Genomic DNA, 17,241 nt, shown 5'->3' with positions numbered 1-17,241 from the left:
GAAACATTTTACAGCCACTTCTCGGTGTCCGGCTTTACCCCTCCCATGCAGCTCCCAGCAGAAGAAGCGCCGATAGTGCAGGGACCTCCTGGGTCAGCCGCCTAACAACAACCTAAACCTCGCACCCTACCTTCCGCAGCATGTGCTTAACCACAGTAGGAATCCGTGATTTGAACTAGCTGATGCACCCGCGCGCCAATCCGCCAGACTACATCTCCCAGAAGGGAGGAGAGAACTCTCGGATTCCGACGGATGCCGGCAAGGACCACGCTACCTCTGAGCAGGCGCAGTGGGAGGTGTCTATTTCCATCCTTTTCCACTTAGGCGGAGGTTGGGGAAAGTTGCCAGGCTGGCGGGTGAGTATTTGTGTGCGGGATCGTTCTGGCTTAGGGCCCCCAGATGGAGAGACGGCTCCGGAGCTGGGAGAGGGAGAAACGGATCCCAACACCCAGGCTTCTAATTCTGCCTCCTAGGCTATCTAGTCCATGACCCGAGCTAGTCCCTTGAGCCCCACTTTTTTGCTCAAGTGCGTCCCTGAGGACCAGCTGCAGACAGCACTGATTAAGCACCTTTTGTGTGTCAGCCAGGAAAATGTAAATACCCCAACACTAAGCATTAATTAAGCGCCTGTAAAAAAAAAAAAAAAAAAGCAAAAAGAGGCCCTGCCCTCCCTCACGAGTCTCAGTGTATGGGGGACATAGCTGTGACACCTTTCTGAGGTAAGCCACGGGTAAAATGTGGTGGGGGGCTTAGAGTCAGGAGGGATGGGGATTCAAGGCCCACTTTGACCGCTTTTGTGAGCATGAAAGATCATAGCCAACCCTTTATAGAGACCTTAAAAGATGAAAGTTCAGATTTACTGCAGTGGGACCAGGCGTGTAGGTTAGAGTGCGATAACGGAAGGGGGAGGGTAAGGAATAGCCCCGCAAGTGAAACACACCAGGAGCAGAGTCTGCAGGGACGGGGAAGAGACTTTCAGCCACTTTGTAACAGCAGCCGCGGTAAAGTTTGTGGTGTGTGGATAGATACATGTATATGTTTGTGTGGGTATGTAGATGTAGGTGGGTGTTTTGATGTACGTATGTCTGTATGTAGGGAGGTGTGTTCACAGACATGTATATATATGACGTGGCTTGTGGACGGATATCTATATGTATATGTTTGTGTGGATATATGTGTATGTGTATTTCGATGTGTTCTGCATGTAGATGTATATGAGTGTCTACACAGACGTATATTTATGGGGTGGGGTGTGGACGGCTATATACATATATATATATATATGTATATGTTTCTTTGGGTATATGTGTGTGCGTGTAGACGTAGGTGTGGATATCTGTGTTTGTGTGTGTGCATGTGTATGTGAATGTGCATATAGATCTGTATATGTAGGGTGTGGGGTGTGGCTGGGTATGCATACATATACATGTCTATGTTTGTGCATGTAGATATCAGTGTGTATTTCAACGTATGTGTATATATATATTTGTGTGCCTATAGATGTATGTAACTATTTTAATGTATGTATGTGGATATAAATGTATATGTAGGCATAATAGCATGTGAATAAATATATATGTTTGTGGTCCAGGCTGCCGATGGGTATATATTTGTATGTATATATGCCTATTTGTATGCACGTGGGTGTATGTAAGAGTTTATAGACATGGAGGTAGGGATTGGTAAATATGTACACGTGTGTATACATGCATTATGCACGATCATGATGGCGACATGCGTATGTATGTAGACATGTGTTCATATACATATATGACTGTGGGGTGGGGATGGGCAGGTGTGTGCATATGCGCGTATTTAACATATGTGCTTGTATACATTTGCATCTATGTGACCTGGTGAGACGTGTGTTCTCTGTACATGTATGAGGGTATGTGTGTATGGGTATACATGTGTATGTATATAGATATATGAAAGTAGAAAGGTGCGGGTGGATAGGTGTGTGTATATATGTGTGTATATGTCTACATGTAGATTATGTAAGTGTATTTTATATATAGATATTTGTATACATAATACCAGAGAAACTGAAGCAAGGCAGGGATTGGTTTTCAATCCTTTAATATGGAGAGTTTTAGACTAGCTGGCCTCATGGGACTCTTGTCCAAATCATTCTGTACGGAGAAACTGAGGTAGGGAACTTATATAGGCTTTTAACTATTTAGGGTTTGCAAGGAGGATACGGAAGCCAAGAGTGCAATTACTCTAACATTTTGCAGCTATTATAATTACTTCACAGAGAGAGAGCAGGGAGAGGAGTTAACTTGGGATTCACAGCTTGGGATTGTGGCTCAGTCCCTATCAGACAGGGGAGGAGGACCATTTTTGGATAGATAACTTAGGTTTTTAGGCAGGTGGTGAGAAAGCTTGATTCTGTTCCCTGGTAGTTTTGGACAAGGATGGAGTCAGAGTGGCGGGCATCTGGATATTGTTTTTCATTCATATAGATGTAGGTGGGTGTTTTGATGTACGTATGTTTGTGTATATGTAGGTGTGTTCACAGACATGTATATATATGGTTCATTGTGTCACAGTGGTATATGAAGATGGTCAGATCTTCAAGGTTTTCCCTGGGCTCTTTTCCCTAATGACAAGGGGGGAGGGGTGTGCATGTAGGCATATGTATATGTGAGGGGATAATGTTTTTGTATGTATACATGTATGTGATATATGCCTGTGTATGGAGGAGTGCAGATGGGTGTTTATGTCTGTATGAATACATGGAAGTTTAAGTGTGCTTATAGATATGTGTGTATATATACTTATACATATTGTATACACACATATATGTGTGTATATGTATGCATTCAGCTCTATCTAAATTGTGTATAGCTATATGTGTTGGATGCCCATGGAGATATAGTTGTATGTATCTGTAATAAATATGTCCATGCTTGCAGCCTGCTTGAAAGAAGTGAACACAGTGAAAAGGGAAAAAAGAATAAGGTACAAAATGGACAGTAGAGAACAAAAGAATAATCTACAAGGAAGCACAGAAAAGATGGACATTCATATTGTAATGTCTTCTGTTATTATATTTGCTTTCTTGAAATGGAAATTTATTGTTACATATTTTGAATCCTCTCTAATGTTTTGCTGGGCACATGACAGTTAAAGACCTTAAAAGTTTTGTAAAGGATTCAACATTGTTATTTTATTTAATTCTCACAGTCCTCTCAGTCCTGAGAGGTAGATGCTATTATTCTCCTCCCCATTTTTCAGATGAATTAAGAGGAAAGGGAATAAATGTGTCCACCTTGTTCTAGATACTGTTCTAAATGCTTTTTAGAAATATTACCTAATTTAATCTTCACAACAACTTTGAGAAATGGATGTCCTTGTTATGCCCATTTTGAAGATGAACTAAAGGCAAGTAAGTATATGGGTGCTACTATGTCTGGGCCAAGTGCTTTTTACAAATATTCTTCCATTCACAATGACACTTAGCTAGGAGCTATAATTATCTTCATGTTACAGTTGAAGAAACTGAGGCAAGTAGGGTTAAGTGACTTGCTCAAGGTCATCCGGCTATCAGTTATCTGGGGCTGGATTTGAACTCAGGTCTTCCTGCCTCCAGGCCTGGTTCTCACATACCTGCCTGGGGAAGGAATATAGAAAAGAGTTCTTCAAGTACAGCCCTCTCATTGCTTAGGCCTGGAAAAGTAATGTGACTTGTCTAGGTTCACATGGCTAGTAAATGACAGATCCTACTAAGATAGGATCTGGAGCCAGTTCTTCTAGACTTTTTATTTTTCTCTCTCTCTTTCTGCTCCTTTTCTGTCTTTTTTTTTTCTTTTACTTTACTCATTTCTTTTATTTGTTCTTTTTTTTTTAAACTTTTCTCTCGTGTTTTTTTCTTCTATCTCCTTTCTTTTTCTTTTTTACTTTGTTCCCTTTTTTCCATCACTTTTATCTTTTTCTTTTCTCTGTTTTCTACCTCTCAAAGTACTTGTTATCTGTATATGTGTATATATAACTAAAGATCTCAATATGAGTAGAGGTTTTGTTTACTGGTTTAGCTAATCAGTTCTTTTAGGCATCAAAGGGCATTTGTGTGCAGGTTCTCAAGTTGGAAAGTGATGTTTCTTATCCCAGCACCTTTTGGTAGAATCTCCACAGTCTGAAGCACGAGAATTCTTGCTCAGCGGTAATGACTTCTGGTACTGGTAGCAGGTCACCCTGTGTAAGAGATCTTATCAAGTCTCAGCCATGGCCTTGGAATATTTTCTGGGAATCTCTATGAATGTGAGCCGGATCCCTTTGTATAACCTTGTACTGAGAACATAAGAATGAGACACGGGGAGGCACAAGAAGAGCAGGCCACTTTTCCTTGATTTAAGGGCTTCCTTTGAGCCTTGGTGTGTGTTTCACCCTGGAAACCTGGCCATTTCCCTGAGCAAAACCAGCTGGCTTAAAGGAATGAAGGAACTACTCTCCTTGGTGACCCATAGCTGGGAAGATGATGTGTCCAGGGGGGTCATACATGACATAATACACTTGGCACAGGGCCTTCATTGTTCTCAGTTTATATGAACCTCACAGGTTCATTTTTGAGTCTCATCCAGGAAGGGACGCCTTGCCTGGGAGTTTTCCTTCTTCAGGATGCATTCTGACTGGCTCCCTCAGAAAACTCAGGAGTGGCTGTTTCCCAAATTAGTGATGATGAATGTTTGCTTTTGTTATTACTGTGATAACAACACCTGTTAAGTTGTGTATTATTTCTCTATTACAAGTTTTCTCTTTCCTATGTTCAAATCAAGGTTCTGAGCAGTAATCAACTTGCACTTGCCCCCTTTAAGTCTGTGCCTGTAGAATGCAAATTCTGAATCTAGATTAACCTTACACCCTGAGAAGCAAGAATCCATTCTAAGATAACTCTTCCATCTTTCTAGGGAGACAAGACTTGGGAAAGGTCAGAATTTCAAGGAAACTCTGGAGAAGGAATGATTTTGGGGGGGCCATGACCTTCAAGAGAAAGGTAAGAAGTACAGATGTGACAAGGTTGGAAAAGTAAGGGAAGAATGACCTGCCAGACCTAACTTGTCTCCTGGTCCCCTTGTGTCACAGTTTATTTGCTAGACATGTCCACCTGGCTATCCCAAATAAAACATGTCCAAAATGGAATTCATCTTCCCTCCATCCCCCACCTGCCATTCCTCCAGACTTCTTGTTTCTTTGCAGGACGCCATCTTTCTTTCAAAGTCACTAGAATCTTGGAATTCCAACTTTGGAATCATCCACTCCTATAGTGTCCATTGACTGGCCAAGTCTTCCTGGTTCTGACTCCAGGATAATCCTTTCTGGGATGGAATGGATAAATGCATTGAGTTGTCAATTTCAAGACAGTGTACAAACGGATTTGCCTTTCAAGACCTATTCAACTGTCAGGTGGTGGTAATAAACTGAAATAAGCTTTTTTTTTTTTTTTCTTCCCTATTTAGGTAACACAAGGTTCTATATCTTTTTTAAATTTAAAAGTAAAACTAAAGATGTTTCTGCTAAATTATTAATACAGCAACAATTTGATCCCACAAACTATTCCATCAATATCCAATTCACATTTATTTTGTGAAGGACTAAAATTTTAGGCTAAACAGCTCAAACTTTATGCCTGTGTCTTATTGTAATAGCTCAGATATGTTCCAGTATTAACCTTTGAAAAAAGATTTAGTATTGTACTTATATTGTTAACCTGCCATGATTATAGAAATTTGCTAGAGAAAGAAAATAGTGACCTTATATATAGAGAGAAATATAAGGGAGCTTCCTTACTTTCTTCACTTCATATCAGTTCTCAGCTAGAGTCATCCGACTAGCCAGTTTTATTAAGCTGGGCTTAAAGGATGGAATATTTTCCATTTCCTAGGAAATCAAGTCAGGAGAGTCCTGCCTCAGCTCATGCCAAAAATAGTTATCCCAGCCTTCCCCTTGAGTCTTCCACCTGTAATTCATGGATGTCGATCCCATAGAGTTGTTGGTATCATGGATCATTGACCTAATAGAATTCCTTGATGATCATATCTACAAACATACTGGAATCATATTGATTACCATCCCATGAGTTCTAATAAGAAGTTTGAAATAATCATTGCTTCATAGTTTTAGGTAGATTCAGTTATTAAAGCTTATATTTCCTTTATGTAGATGAAAAAAATTCAAAGTATTTAATTTTATATTTCCAAAACATGTTCTTAGATAAGCTCTAAGGAGACTTCTTGCTTCTAGATCTGTGTCTAAGATGCTAAGACTCAACTCAAATTTAATATAAAATACAGCTAAAAGAGGAATTAGTTCATTAAAAATATACAATTCAACTAAAATTTGGGAGACTTAATTTTTCCATTGAGGGCCTGAATTGGAAAATGAATTTTTGTGTCTATTAATACTTAAATAGATAATTTTTACATCTAAATTCTTTTTTTTTTAATTAAAGTTTTTTATTTTCTTTCTTTTTTTTCTGAGCACAATTCTTTTTTTTTTAATTAAAGTTTTTTATTTTCAAAACAAATGCATGGATAATTTTTCAACATTAATCCTTGCAAAACCTTGTGTTCCAAATTTTCCTTCCTTTCTCCCACTCCCTCCCCTAGGTGACAAATAATCCAATATATGTTAAACATGGTAAAAATATGCATAAATGTAGAGTGCTGAAACTCTGAAAAAGTATGCTTGAATCAGACAGCAGAACATTTAAGGCTAATTACTTATTCGATATAAGATAATGGCTCTATATACATATTTAGATGAGATGGTGATGTGATGGCTTTCTTCACTATTGGTGCTTGCTGAATGTTTGGTGATGAGATAATTGGAGGCAAGGATTGGAGAGCTGAGGGGAGAGAGGTCAGGGTCACTTGGCTGCAGGACAAGTAGAGAAGTTGGAGACTCCAGACTCCAGAATCAAGGATACATCTTTGGCAAGTCTTGTGGCAGCTTGCCTGCCTCCTTCACTTCTCCTCTAAAGACCAATAACTTTGATTAATCCTGACTCTGACTAATCCTGAGGCCTCCAGGGAGCTAGTCTGGGCATTACACATAAATGTTTATACAATTATCTTGCTGCACAAGAAAAATCAGATCAAAACTTAGAAAGAAAATCAAATGCAAGCAAACAACAACAAAAAGAGTGAAAATGCTATGTTGTGATCCACACTCAGTTCCCACAGTCTTCTCTCTGGGTGTAGATGGCTTTATCCATCATAAGAGCATTGGAACTGGCCTGAATCATCTCATTGTTGAAGAGAGCCAAGTCCTCCAGAATTAATCATCCTACAGCCTTCTTGTTGCCGTGTATAATGATCTCCTGGTTCTGCTCATTTCATTAACATTAGTTCATGTAAGTCTCTCCAGGCCTCTCTGAAATCATCCTGCTGGTCATTTCTTACAGAACAATAATATTCCTTTACACAACACTAACAAAATCCAACAGCAAGAGATACAAAGAGAAATTACATTTAAAATAATTATCGATAGTATAAAATATTTAGGAATCTACATGCCAAAGGAGCAAAACTACAAAACATTTTCCACACAAAGTCAGATCTAAACAATTGGAAAAATATTAAGTGCTCTTGGATAGGAGCGAATATAATAAAGATGACAATACTACTTAAACTAATCTATTTATTTAGTGCTATACCAATCAGACTCCCAAGAAACTATTTTAATGACTTAGAAAAAAATAACAAAAAAATTCATCTGGAAGAACAAAAAGTCAAGAATTTCAATAGAACTAATGAAAAAAAGAAATGAAGGTGGCCTAGCTGTACGTGGTCTAAAACTATATTATAAAGCTGTAGTCACCCAAATCATTTGGTATTGGCTAAGAAATAGACTAGTTGATCAGTGGAATAGGTTAAGTTCACAGGACAAAATAGTCAATAACTATAACAGTCTAGTGTTTGATAAACCCCCAAACTCCAACTGTTTGGATAAGAAGTCACTATTTGACAAAAACTCCTGGGAAAACTGGAAATTAGTATGTCAGAAACTAAGCATTGACCCACACTTAACACTGTAAACAAAGATAAAATCTAAATGGGTTCATGATTTAGGCATAAAGAATGAGATTATAAATAAATTAGAGGAACATAGGATAGTTTACCTCTCAGACCTGTGGAAGAGGAAGTAATTTGTGACCAAAGAAGAACTAGAGAGCAATATTCATCACAAAATAGAAAATTTTGATTATATAAAGTTAAAAAGCTTTTGTACAAACAAAACTAATGCAGACAAGATTAGAAGGGAAGCAATAAACTGGGAAAACATCTTTACAATTAAAAGTTCTGATAAAGGCCTCATTTCCAAAATATATAGAGAATTGACTCTAATTTATAAGAAATCAAGCCATTCTCCAATTGATAAATGGTCAAAGGATATGAACAGACAATTTTCAGATGACAAAATTGAAACTATTTCTAGTCATATGAAAAGGTGTCCCAAATCATTATTGATTAGAGAAATGCAAATTAAGACAACTCCAAGATACCACTCAACTGATGCTGAGTGAAATGAGCAGGACCAAGAGATCATTATATACTTCAACAATACTATATGAGGATCAATTCTGATGGATGTGGCTCTCTTCAACAATGAGAGGATCCAAATAATTTCCAATTAATCAGTAATGAATAGAACCAGCTACACCCAGTGAAAGAACTCTGGGAAATGAATCTGGACCACAACTTAGCATTTACACTCTTTCTGTTATTGTTTGCTTGCATTTCTGTTTTTCTTCCCAGGTTATTTTTACCTTCTTTCTAAATCCAATTTTTCTTGTGCAGCAAGATAACTGTATAAATATGTGTATATATATGTATATATATATATATATTGTATTTAATATATACTTTAACATATTTAACATGTATAGGACTATTTGCCATCTAGGGGAGGGAGTGGCGAGAAGAAGGGGAAAAGTTGGAACAGAAGTTTTTGTAAGGGTCAGTGTTGAAAAATTACCCATGCATATGTTTTGTCAATAAAAAGCTATAATAAAAAATAATATTCCATAACATTCATATACCACAATTTACTCAGCCATTCTCCAATTGATAGGTAGTCACTTCAGTTTCTCGCCACTACAAAAAGGGCTGCCACAAACATTTTTGCATATACAGGTCCATTTCCCTCCTTTAAGATCTCTGGGATATAAGCCCAGTAGTAATACTGCTGGATCAAAGGGTATGCACAGTTTGATAGCCCCTTGAATATAGTTCCATATTGCTCTCCAGAATGGTTGGATCAGTTCACAACTCCATCAACAATTTATTAGTGTCCTAGTTTTTTTTACATTCCTTCCAACATTCATTATTGTCTTTTCCTGTCATCTTAGCCAATCTGAGAGGTGTGTAATAGTACCTCAGAGTTGTATTAATTTGCATTTCTCTGATCAATAATTATTTAGAGCACCTTTTCATGTGGCTAGAAATGATTTTCAGTTTCTTCATCTGAAAATTGTCTGTTCATATCCTTTGACCATTTATCAAGAGTGGCTTGAATTCTTATGAATTGGAATCAGTTCTCTATGTATTTTAGAAATTAGGCCTTTATCACAAGCCTTGAATGTAAAAATGTTTTCCTAGTTTATTGCCTAATCTTGTCTGCATTAGTTTTGTTTGTACAAAAACTTTGTAACTTAATATAAGAAAAATTATCCATTTTGTATTCAGTAATGTACTTCAGTTCCTCTTTTGCCACAAATTCCTTCTCCACAGGTCTGAGAGGTAAATTATCCTTTGTTTTTCTAATTTGCTTATAATATCACTTTTTATGTCTTAAACCATGAACCCATTTTGACCTTAACTTGGTATAGGGTGTTAGGTGTGGATCAGTGCCTGCTTTCTGCCATGCTAGTTTCCAATTTTTCCAGCAGTTTTTGTCAAACAGTGAATTCTTATCCTGAAAGCTGGGGTTTTGGGTTTGTCAAACATTAGATTACTATGGTCATTGACTATTTTATACTGTGAACCTAACCTTTTCCACTGATCAGCAACTCTGTTTCTTAGCGAGTATCAAATGGTTTTGATGACTTCTGCTTTATAATATAGTGTTAGGTCTGGTACAGATAGGCCACTTTTATTTAATTTTTTTTTCATTAATTCTCTTGAAATTCTTGACCTTTTCTTCTTCAACATGAACTTTGTTATTTTTTTTTCTAGTTCTGCAAAATAATTTCCTGGGAGTTAGATTGGTATGGCACTGAACAAGTAGATACATGTTTATTATTATTATTATTATTGTTATTATTAATTTTTGCTGAGGCATTTGGGGTTAAGTGACTTGCCCACGGTCATACAGCCGGAAGGTGTTAGGTATCTGAGGTCAAATTTGAACTAAGGTCCTCCTGTCTCCAGGGCTGTTGCTGTGTCCACTGCGCCACCTAGCTGCCCCCTATATATAAATTCTTAATCCAATTTTGGAAATTATGTCAGGTCTCCTACTAAACATGTTATCATAATGAAAGAATGTAATAGTGTGGCATCTTATAAACTAAATAACCCACCAATTGTAAGGCTTCACAACTATGTTATCTGTGATTCAAATGACAATTCAAAGTGATCCATTACTATAGTAGCATGTATAATTATAGGGTTCATCTTTTTTTTTTTTTTTTTTTTTTTTTTTTTTTTTATGCTTGCCCTTATTGATAAGGGATTTGCTATGTGAGAAGAAAGGCAGGGACACAGCAGTGTTAGTTCTCTTTGGTTTCAGGTATGAACCATAAGCAGCCAATTGCATGACAGGATATCCAGGCCAGGTTCAGAATTAGCCAGGTGGTGAAATTCATATTCACCAAGATGGGAGAGGCCAAGGGAATCTCATCTTCAGCTTTGCAAGGAAGTTCTATTGACTTTCCCAGAGAGAGACATCAGAATAGCAGGAAATTGAAGTCCTAAGAAACTCTTTCTCAAATAGCAAAATTTCTTTTTTTTTTTTTTTAATTTTTATTTTATTTTTAAAAATTGTGTTCACTCATTCATTTATTTTTTACTTTTTAAAAATTAATTTTATAATTATAACTTTTTTTTTTGACAGAACATATGCATGGGTAATTTTTTTTTACAACATTATCCCTTGCACTCACTTCTGTTCCAAATTTTCCCCTCCTTCCCTCCACCCCCTCCCCTAGATGGCAGGCATTCCCATACATGTTAAATATGTTATAATATCTCCTAGATAGAATATATGTGTGCATAATCGCATTTCTTGTTGCACCAGAAGAATTGGATGCAGAAGGTAAAAATAACCTGGGAAGAAAAACAAAAATGCAAACAAACAGCAAAATTTCAATAATTTTACATTAGGGCTAGATAAGTAATGTTTATCTTATATATTAGCCTCAAAATCTCATCTAGAAATATTTTTAAACTATCATTCATTCATTTCCCCCACCCTCTTTGATTTGCAGATAAAGTCAAAGAGAGACCATTTCTAGAATAGATATGGGATCAGACTGAGATGAGAGTCAAAGTAGACAAAGGGGTCCTGCCTGGGCACAGTTTCCCTAGCAAAAGCTATGGTATCCGAGGGGACTGTGACTTTTAGAACCAGAGAATAGTTTAATCTTGGTCAAGAACTGCCTTGGGAACAATCATAATCTTCTGCAAGTACTCAGAGAGGGGTACAAGGTAGCAATGTGACTTGAAAGGAAGCTGATTCAAAATTGCCCAAGTTGGACAAGTGGTTATCACAGAGGTGGCCACTGAAATGATGTCTGAAGTTGGTTCACTTTTGCCTAATTAGATCCCATATGTAACACAGTAATACCTCTTTATACATCAAGAACATATAACTGGTGGTGGAACTTCTGGAAGGGAGGGAGTGCCATCTTCAGTCACCCAGCCCCAGGAGACCTGCATTGCTATTTCTACTTCACTACTAGTTCAAGCACAGTGAACAGCTAATTCAGTCACAGCATTAAAAGGTAAAGGAGTATCCAAATGATCCCATATGACATCTACTTTACTATTCAAAAATATTATTTCTTCATTTTAGATAGGATAGGCCTTAGTTCCTTAAATGGCAAAGCTGCAAAGTTTTATGATACTCTTGTAGATAGAGCTTATTTCAAGGAACCTCAAAGACAAAGATTTCCGAAGAGTATTTTTTCCCCTCATTTTCCCCAGTTACATGTGAAATAATATTTTGCTTCTTTTGGTTATAAATGTACATTCATTTAAAAATATTTTCATATGAATCATGATGGGAGAGAAAAATTAGAACAAAAGGAAAAACTAAAAAAGTGAACATAGAATGTGTTGATTTGCATTCAATCTCCATAGTTCTCTCTGTGAACGCAGATGACGTTTTCCATCCAAAGTTTCTTGGGATTTCCTTGGATCAATGAATTGCTGAGGAGAACTAAGTCTGTCATAGCTGATGATTGCAGTCTTGTTGCTGTGTATGTTTTTCCTAGTTCTGCTTGTTTCACTCAGCATCAGTTTTGTAAATCTTTCCAGACTTTTCTAAACTCAGCCAATTTGTCATTTTTTATAAACCAATAGTATTCCATTACTTTCATATACCATAACCTATTCAGCCATTTCCGAATTTATGGGCCATTCTTCCCCATCACAAAGAGGGCTGCTATGAACATTTTTGCCCATGTGAATCCTTTTCTATTTTTTATTATTTCTTTGGGATATAGACCCACTGGTGGCACTACTTGATCAAAGGGTGTGCACAGTGTTATATAGCTCTTTGAGCATAGTTCCAAATTGCCCTCTAGAATGGTTGGATCATTTCTGAACTCCATCAACAATGCATCAGTGTCCCAGTTTTCCCACAGCTCCTCCAACATTCATCATTATCTTTTCTTATCAGTTTAGCCAATCTGATAGGCATGAATGGAAAATTGTTCATATCCTTTGACCCTTTATCAATTGGGAATGACTTGTATTATAAAGTTCACTCAGTTATATATTTTAGAAATGAGGCTTTTATCAGAAACACTGGCTGTAAAATTTTTTTTCCCAGCTTTCTGCTTCCCTTCTAATCTTAGCTGCATTGATTTTGTTTCCTAAAAAGATTTTACCATGTTTTTCTCCCAATAGTTAATCATTTACTATTATTATTTTCTGTTTTTAAAAAAATGTACTCCAACAATCCCATAATAGATGTATTTATAATGAAACAGTATTCAAATTGAAAAGAAAAAGAAATTCACCTTACCTATTTTTCTTAGCTTTCTTGTATTTAAAACATTAATAAACATGTAATAAACATTAGTAAACATGTAAACTCGCTAATAGACCTTTCAAACTTATCAATTCATAGCAAGTCATTTATCTTATTACCCTTGACATTTTCATGCTAATCATAATGATTTATGCAGTGTCTACCATGTGCCAGCCTTTTTCTTTAAAGTTGCTTAAACTATTTTTAATAATATTTTATCCTATATTATATGATATATTAGCAATATATAATATAAAATATATAATAATATATTAATAATATTTTCCCAATTTTGTTAATATTCCATGGCAGGTAGAAAAGATACCTAAAAATAGGATAGCATCTTGCTCACTTATATTCATCATAGGCAAATAAACTAATTTCACAGTGTTTACATTTTATAAATAAAAATTCAAAATTTAACATTCATAACAAACTACTAGCTGATTTCTCCATGTTTCTTTTACTTTTTTGTTATCCCCAAATCATTACTATATTTGTTGGCTTTCATTTTGTCTTTGTCAAATTCTATTTTATTTCAGTATTGTTCCTTTTATATAGCTTCCTATAAATCTTCCCATTTTTCTCTTTTTGATCTTTTCTTTTTAAATTATATGTAAAGTTAAATTATAGCATTAATTTTTTGTAAGATTTTAAGTTCTATATTTTTCTCTAGTCCTTCCCTAACCCCTCCCTAAGATAGTAATCAATTTGATATAGGTTTTACCTGTACAATCATTTTAAACATATTTCTATATTTTTCATGTTGTGAAAGAAAAATCCAAGCAAAAGGAAAAAACCATGAGAAAAAAAGCATCAACAAAAGTAAAAGTAGTGTGCTTTGATCTGCATTCAATCCTCATAGTTCTTTCTTTGAATGTGGATGACATATTTCATCCCAAGTCTGTTGGAAAATTGGATCACTGCGTTGCTGAGAAGAGGTATATCTATCATAGTTGATCATCTGCACAATGTTGCTAGTACTGTGCACAGTGTTCTCCTGGTTTTGCTCACTTCACTGAGCATCAGTTCGTATAAGTCTTTCCAGCTTTTTCTGAAATCTGCCTGCTCACTAGTTCTTATAGAACAGTTGTAATCCAACACATTCATATACCACAATTTATTCAGCCCTTCTCCAACTGATGGTCATCTTCTCAGTTTTCAATTTTTGCCAAGTTGTTGCTCTAAATATTTTTGAAAATATTTATCCTTTTACCTTTATCTCTTTGGGATACAGATCTAATAGTGATTTTGGTGAAAGGATATACATAGTTTGAATAATTCCAAGTTGCCCTGCAAAATTGTTGGATTAGTTCACAATTCCAACAGTGCTTGACTTTTCCAATTTTCCCCCACTCCTCTCCAACACTGATCATTCTACTTTTGTGCCAGCCAGTTTGATAGGTGTGACATGGTATCTCAGAGTTATTTTGATTTTCATTTTTCCAGGGGTTCTCAAACTATGGCCTGCTGGCAGCGGGCTGAGGACGTTTATGCAGCCCGCCGGGTTATGGCAAATGGGCTGGGGGCGGAGACAGAGTGTGAGCTTTTGTTTTTTCTACAATCCAGCCCTTCAATAGTCTGAGGGACAGTGAACTGGCCCCCTATTTAAAAAGTTTGAGGACCAGTCTAATCTATAGTGATTTAAGACTTTTTTTTTTTTTCTTTCATATGAGAATCTATAGCTCTCATTTTTTCATCTGAAAACAGCCTCTTTTTTCCTTTTTTCTATTCATTATCTCTTAGGGAATGACCTGTATTCTTATAAATTTTGCTCAGTTTCCTGTGTATTTGAGAAATGAGACCTTTATCTATAATACTTACTGTAGAAATTCTCCCCAGTTTTTTTTTCCTTCTATTCTTGGTTGCATTGATTTGGTTGTGCAAAACTTTTTTGAATTTGGCATAATCAAAAATTATCCATTTTACATCTTATAATGCCATCTTGCTTTTGTTTGGTCAAAAATTCTTCACTTTTCCATAGATCTTATAGGTCAACTTTCTTTGCTTTCCTGGTATTACCCTTTGTATCTAAATCACACGCACATTTTGACCTTACATTGGTACACAGTGTACGCTGTTGATCTTTATCCACTTTCTATCACGTTGTTTTCCAGTTTTCCCTAAGATTTTTGTTGGGTAGTGAATTCTTATCCCAGAGATGGGAGCTGGGAGTTTATCAAACACTAGATTACTAGGGTCATTGACTTCTTGAATCTTGTATATGAAATTGAATCTCCTGACCTATTCTGGCTAATCAGTTTTATAGCCAGTACCAAATAGTTCTGATGATTGCCTGTTTATAAGACAGTTTGAGATCTCGTATGGATAGGCCACCTTCCTTTGCTTTTTCAAAAATTAATTTCTTTGATTTCTTTCAGATTCTTTCAGGTGAATTTTATTGTGTTTTTCTAGGCATAGGAAATAGTTTTTTGCTAATTTGATAGGCATATATAGCAATGAACAGTTAAGTTAATTCAGACAGAATTGTCTTTTTTTATATATAATGGCTCAGCTTACCCATGAGCAATTAATACTTTTCCAGTTGTTTGGATCTCACCTTTTTTTGTGTGAAAGGTGTTTTGTAATTGGATTCATCTAGTTTCTAGGTGTGTCTTGGCAGGTAGATTCCCAAGTATTTATATTGTCTTTTGTTATTTTTAAGTGGAATTTCTCTATCTATTGTTATTGCTCTTTCTTGGCAATATATAGAAATGCTGAGGATTTCTGTGGGTTGATTTTATATCTTGAAGTGCTGCTAAAGTGGTTAACTATTTCAAGTAGTTTTTTAGTTGATTCTCTATACTATCATTTGAGTCAAACCAGTACCAATTGTTCAGTGATGAAGAGAGACATCTACATCCAGAAAGAGGACCATGGGAACTCAATGTGGTTTACAAGACAGCATTTTGTTTGCTTGTATTTTATTTTGCTTCACTTTTTCTCTTGTATGGCATGATAATTGTATAAATATATATGCATATATTGGATTTAACATTTATTTCTACCATGTTTAACATATATTGGACTACTTCCCATCTAGGGGAGGGCGCAGGAGAAGAGGACCGGAATTGTAGCATAGGGTTTTGCAAGGACTAATGTTGAAGAATTGTCTACACATATGTTTTGAAAAATAAAAAGCTTTAATTAAAAAATATATATACCATCATATCTTGTGCAAAGAGTGATCGTTTTGTTTCCTTCATGCTCATGCTAATTCCTCCAATTTCTTTTTCTTCTCGTATTCCCGATTTCCTATATAGTTGTAGAAATAATGGGTATCTTTGCTTCATCCTGATCTTATTGGAAAAGCATCTAGGTTATTTTCATTATAGATAATGCTTTCTGATGATTTTAGGCAGATAATGCTTCTCATTGTAAGGAAAGTTCCATTTATTCCCATTCATTCTAGTGTTTTTAATAGGAATGGGTGATTTATTTTGTCAAAAGCTTTTTCTGCATCCATTGAGAGAATCCTATGATTTCTTCTGGTTTGTTTGGTTTTGTTGGTTTCTTTTGACATGATCAATTATGTTGAAATTTGTCTAATCTTGAATCAACATTGTATTTCTGGTATAAATTCCAACTTGTCATAGTATATTATCCTTATGTTAAATTTCTACAACATCCTAATATTTTATTTAAAACTTTTACACTGTTTGTTTTACACTGGAATGTTGGAAATTAGTTTGTAGTTATCTTTCTCAATGCTGGTTCTTCCTATGGTAGAAACCCCCATAGCATATTTGTGTCATAAAAGGAATTTTGTAGGATTTCTTCATTGCATATTTTCCCAAATAATTATATAGCATTGGAGTTAATTGTTCTCCAAACTAGTAATATTCACCTGTGAATGCATTTGATCCTTAGAAAGTTCACTAATGGATTGTTCAGGCTCTTCTCAAATAGGATTATATATTTTATTTCTTCTTCCATTAATCTGGGAAATTTATATTTTTATAAATATTTGTCCATTTCATTCAGATTCACTGGCATAAATTTTGGTAATATATCTCCTATTTATTGTTAAATTTACCCAAGAGA

The 17,241-nt window shown here is 35.8% G+C and overlaps 1 protein-coding gene across 3 annotated transcripts in view; it reads left to right on the top strand.

Moving 5' to 3' along the window:
- The first annotated feature begins 291 nt into the window (after nt 1-291).
- LOC141554161 (KRAB domain-containing protein 5-like) overlaps nt 292-17,241 on the top strand; it is a 30,981-nt gene continuing 14,031 nt past the window's right edge. For 2 of the 3 annotated variants that reach the window (XM_074285777.1, XM_074285775.1), the window contains exons 1-2: nt 292-356; nt 4,911-4,996. In XM_074285777.1, the coding sequence (XP_074141878.1) occupies nt 4,979-4,996 (18 nt within the window). In that variant the 5' untranslated portion in view covers nt 292-356; nt 4,911-4,978. The other variant, XM_074285776.1, reaches the window with a different exon arrangement.

This window comes from Sminthopsis crassicaudata, chromosome 2 (genome assembly GCF_048593235.1).
Source record: "Sminthopsis crassicaudata isolate SCR6 chromosome 2, ASM4859323v1, whole genome shotgun sequence".
Classification (NCBI taxonomy): domain Eukaryota; kingdom Metazoa; phylum Chordata; class Mammalia; order Dasyuromorphia; family Dasyuridae; genus Sminthopsis; species Sminthopsis crassicaudata.
This window is presented reverse-complemented; position numbering and strand designations above follow the sequence as displayed.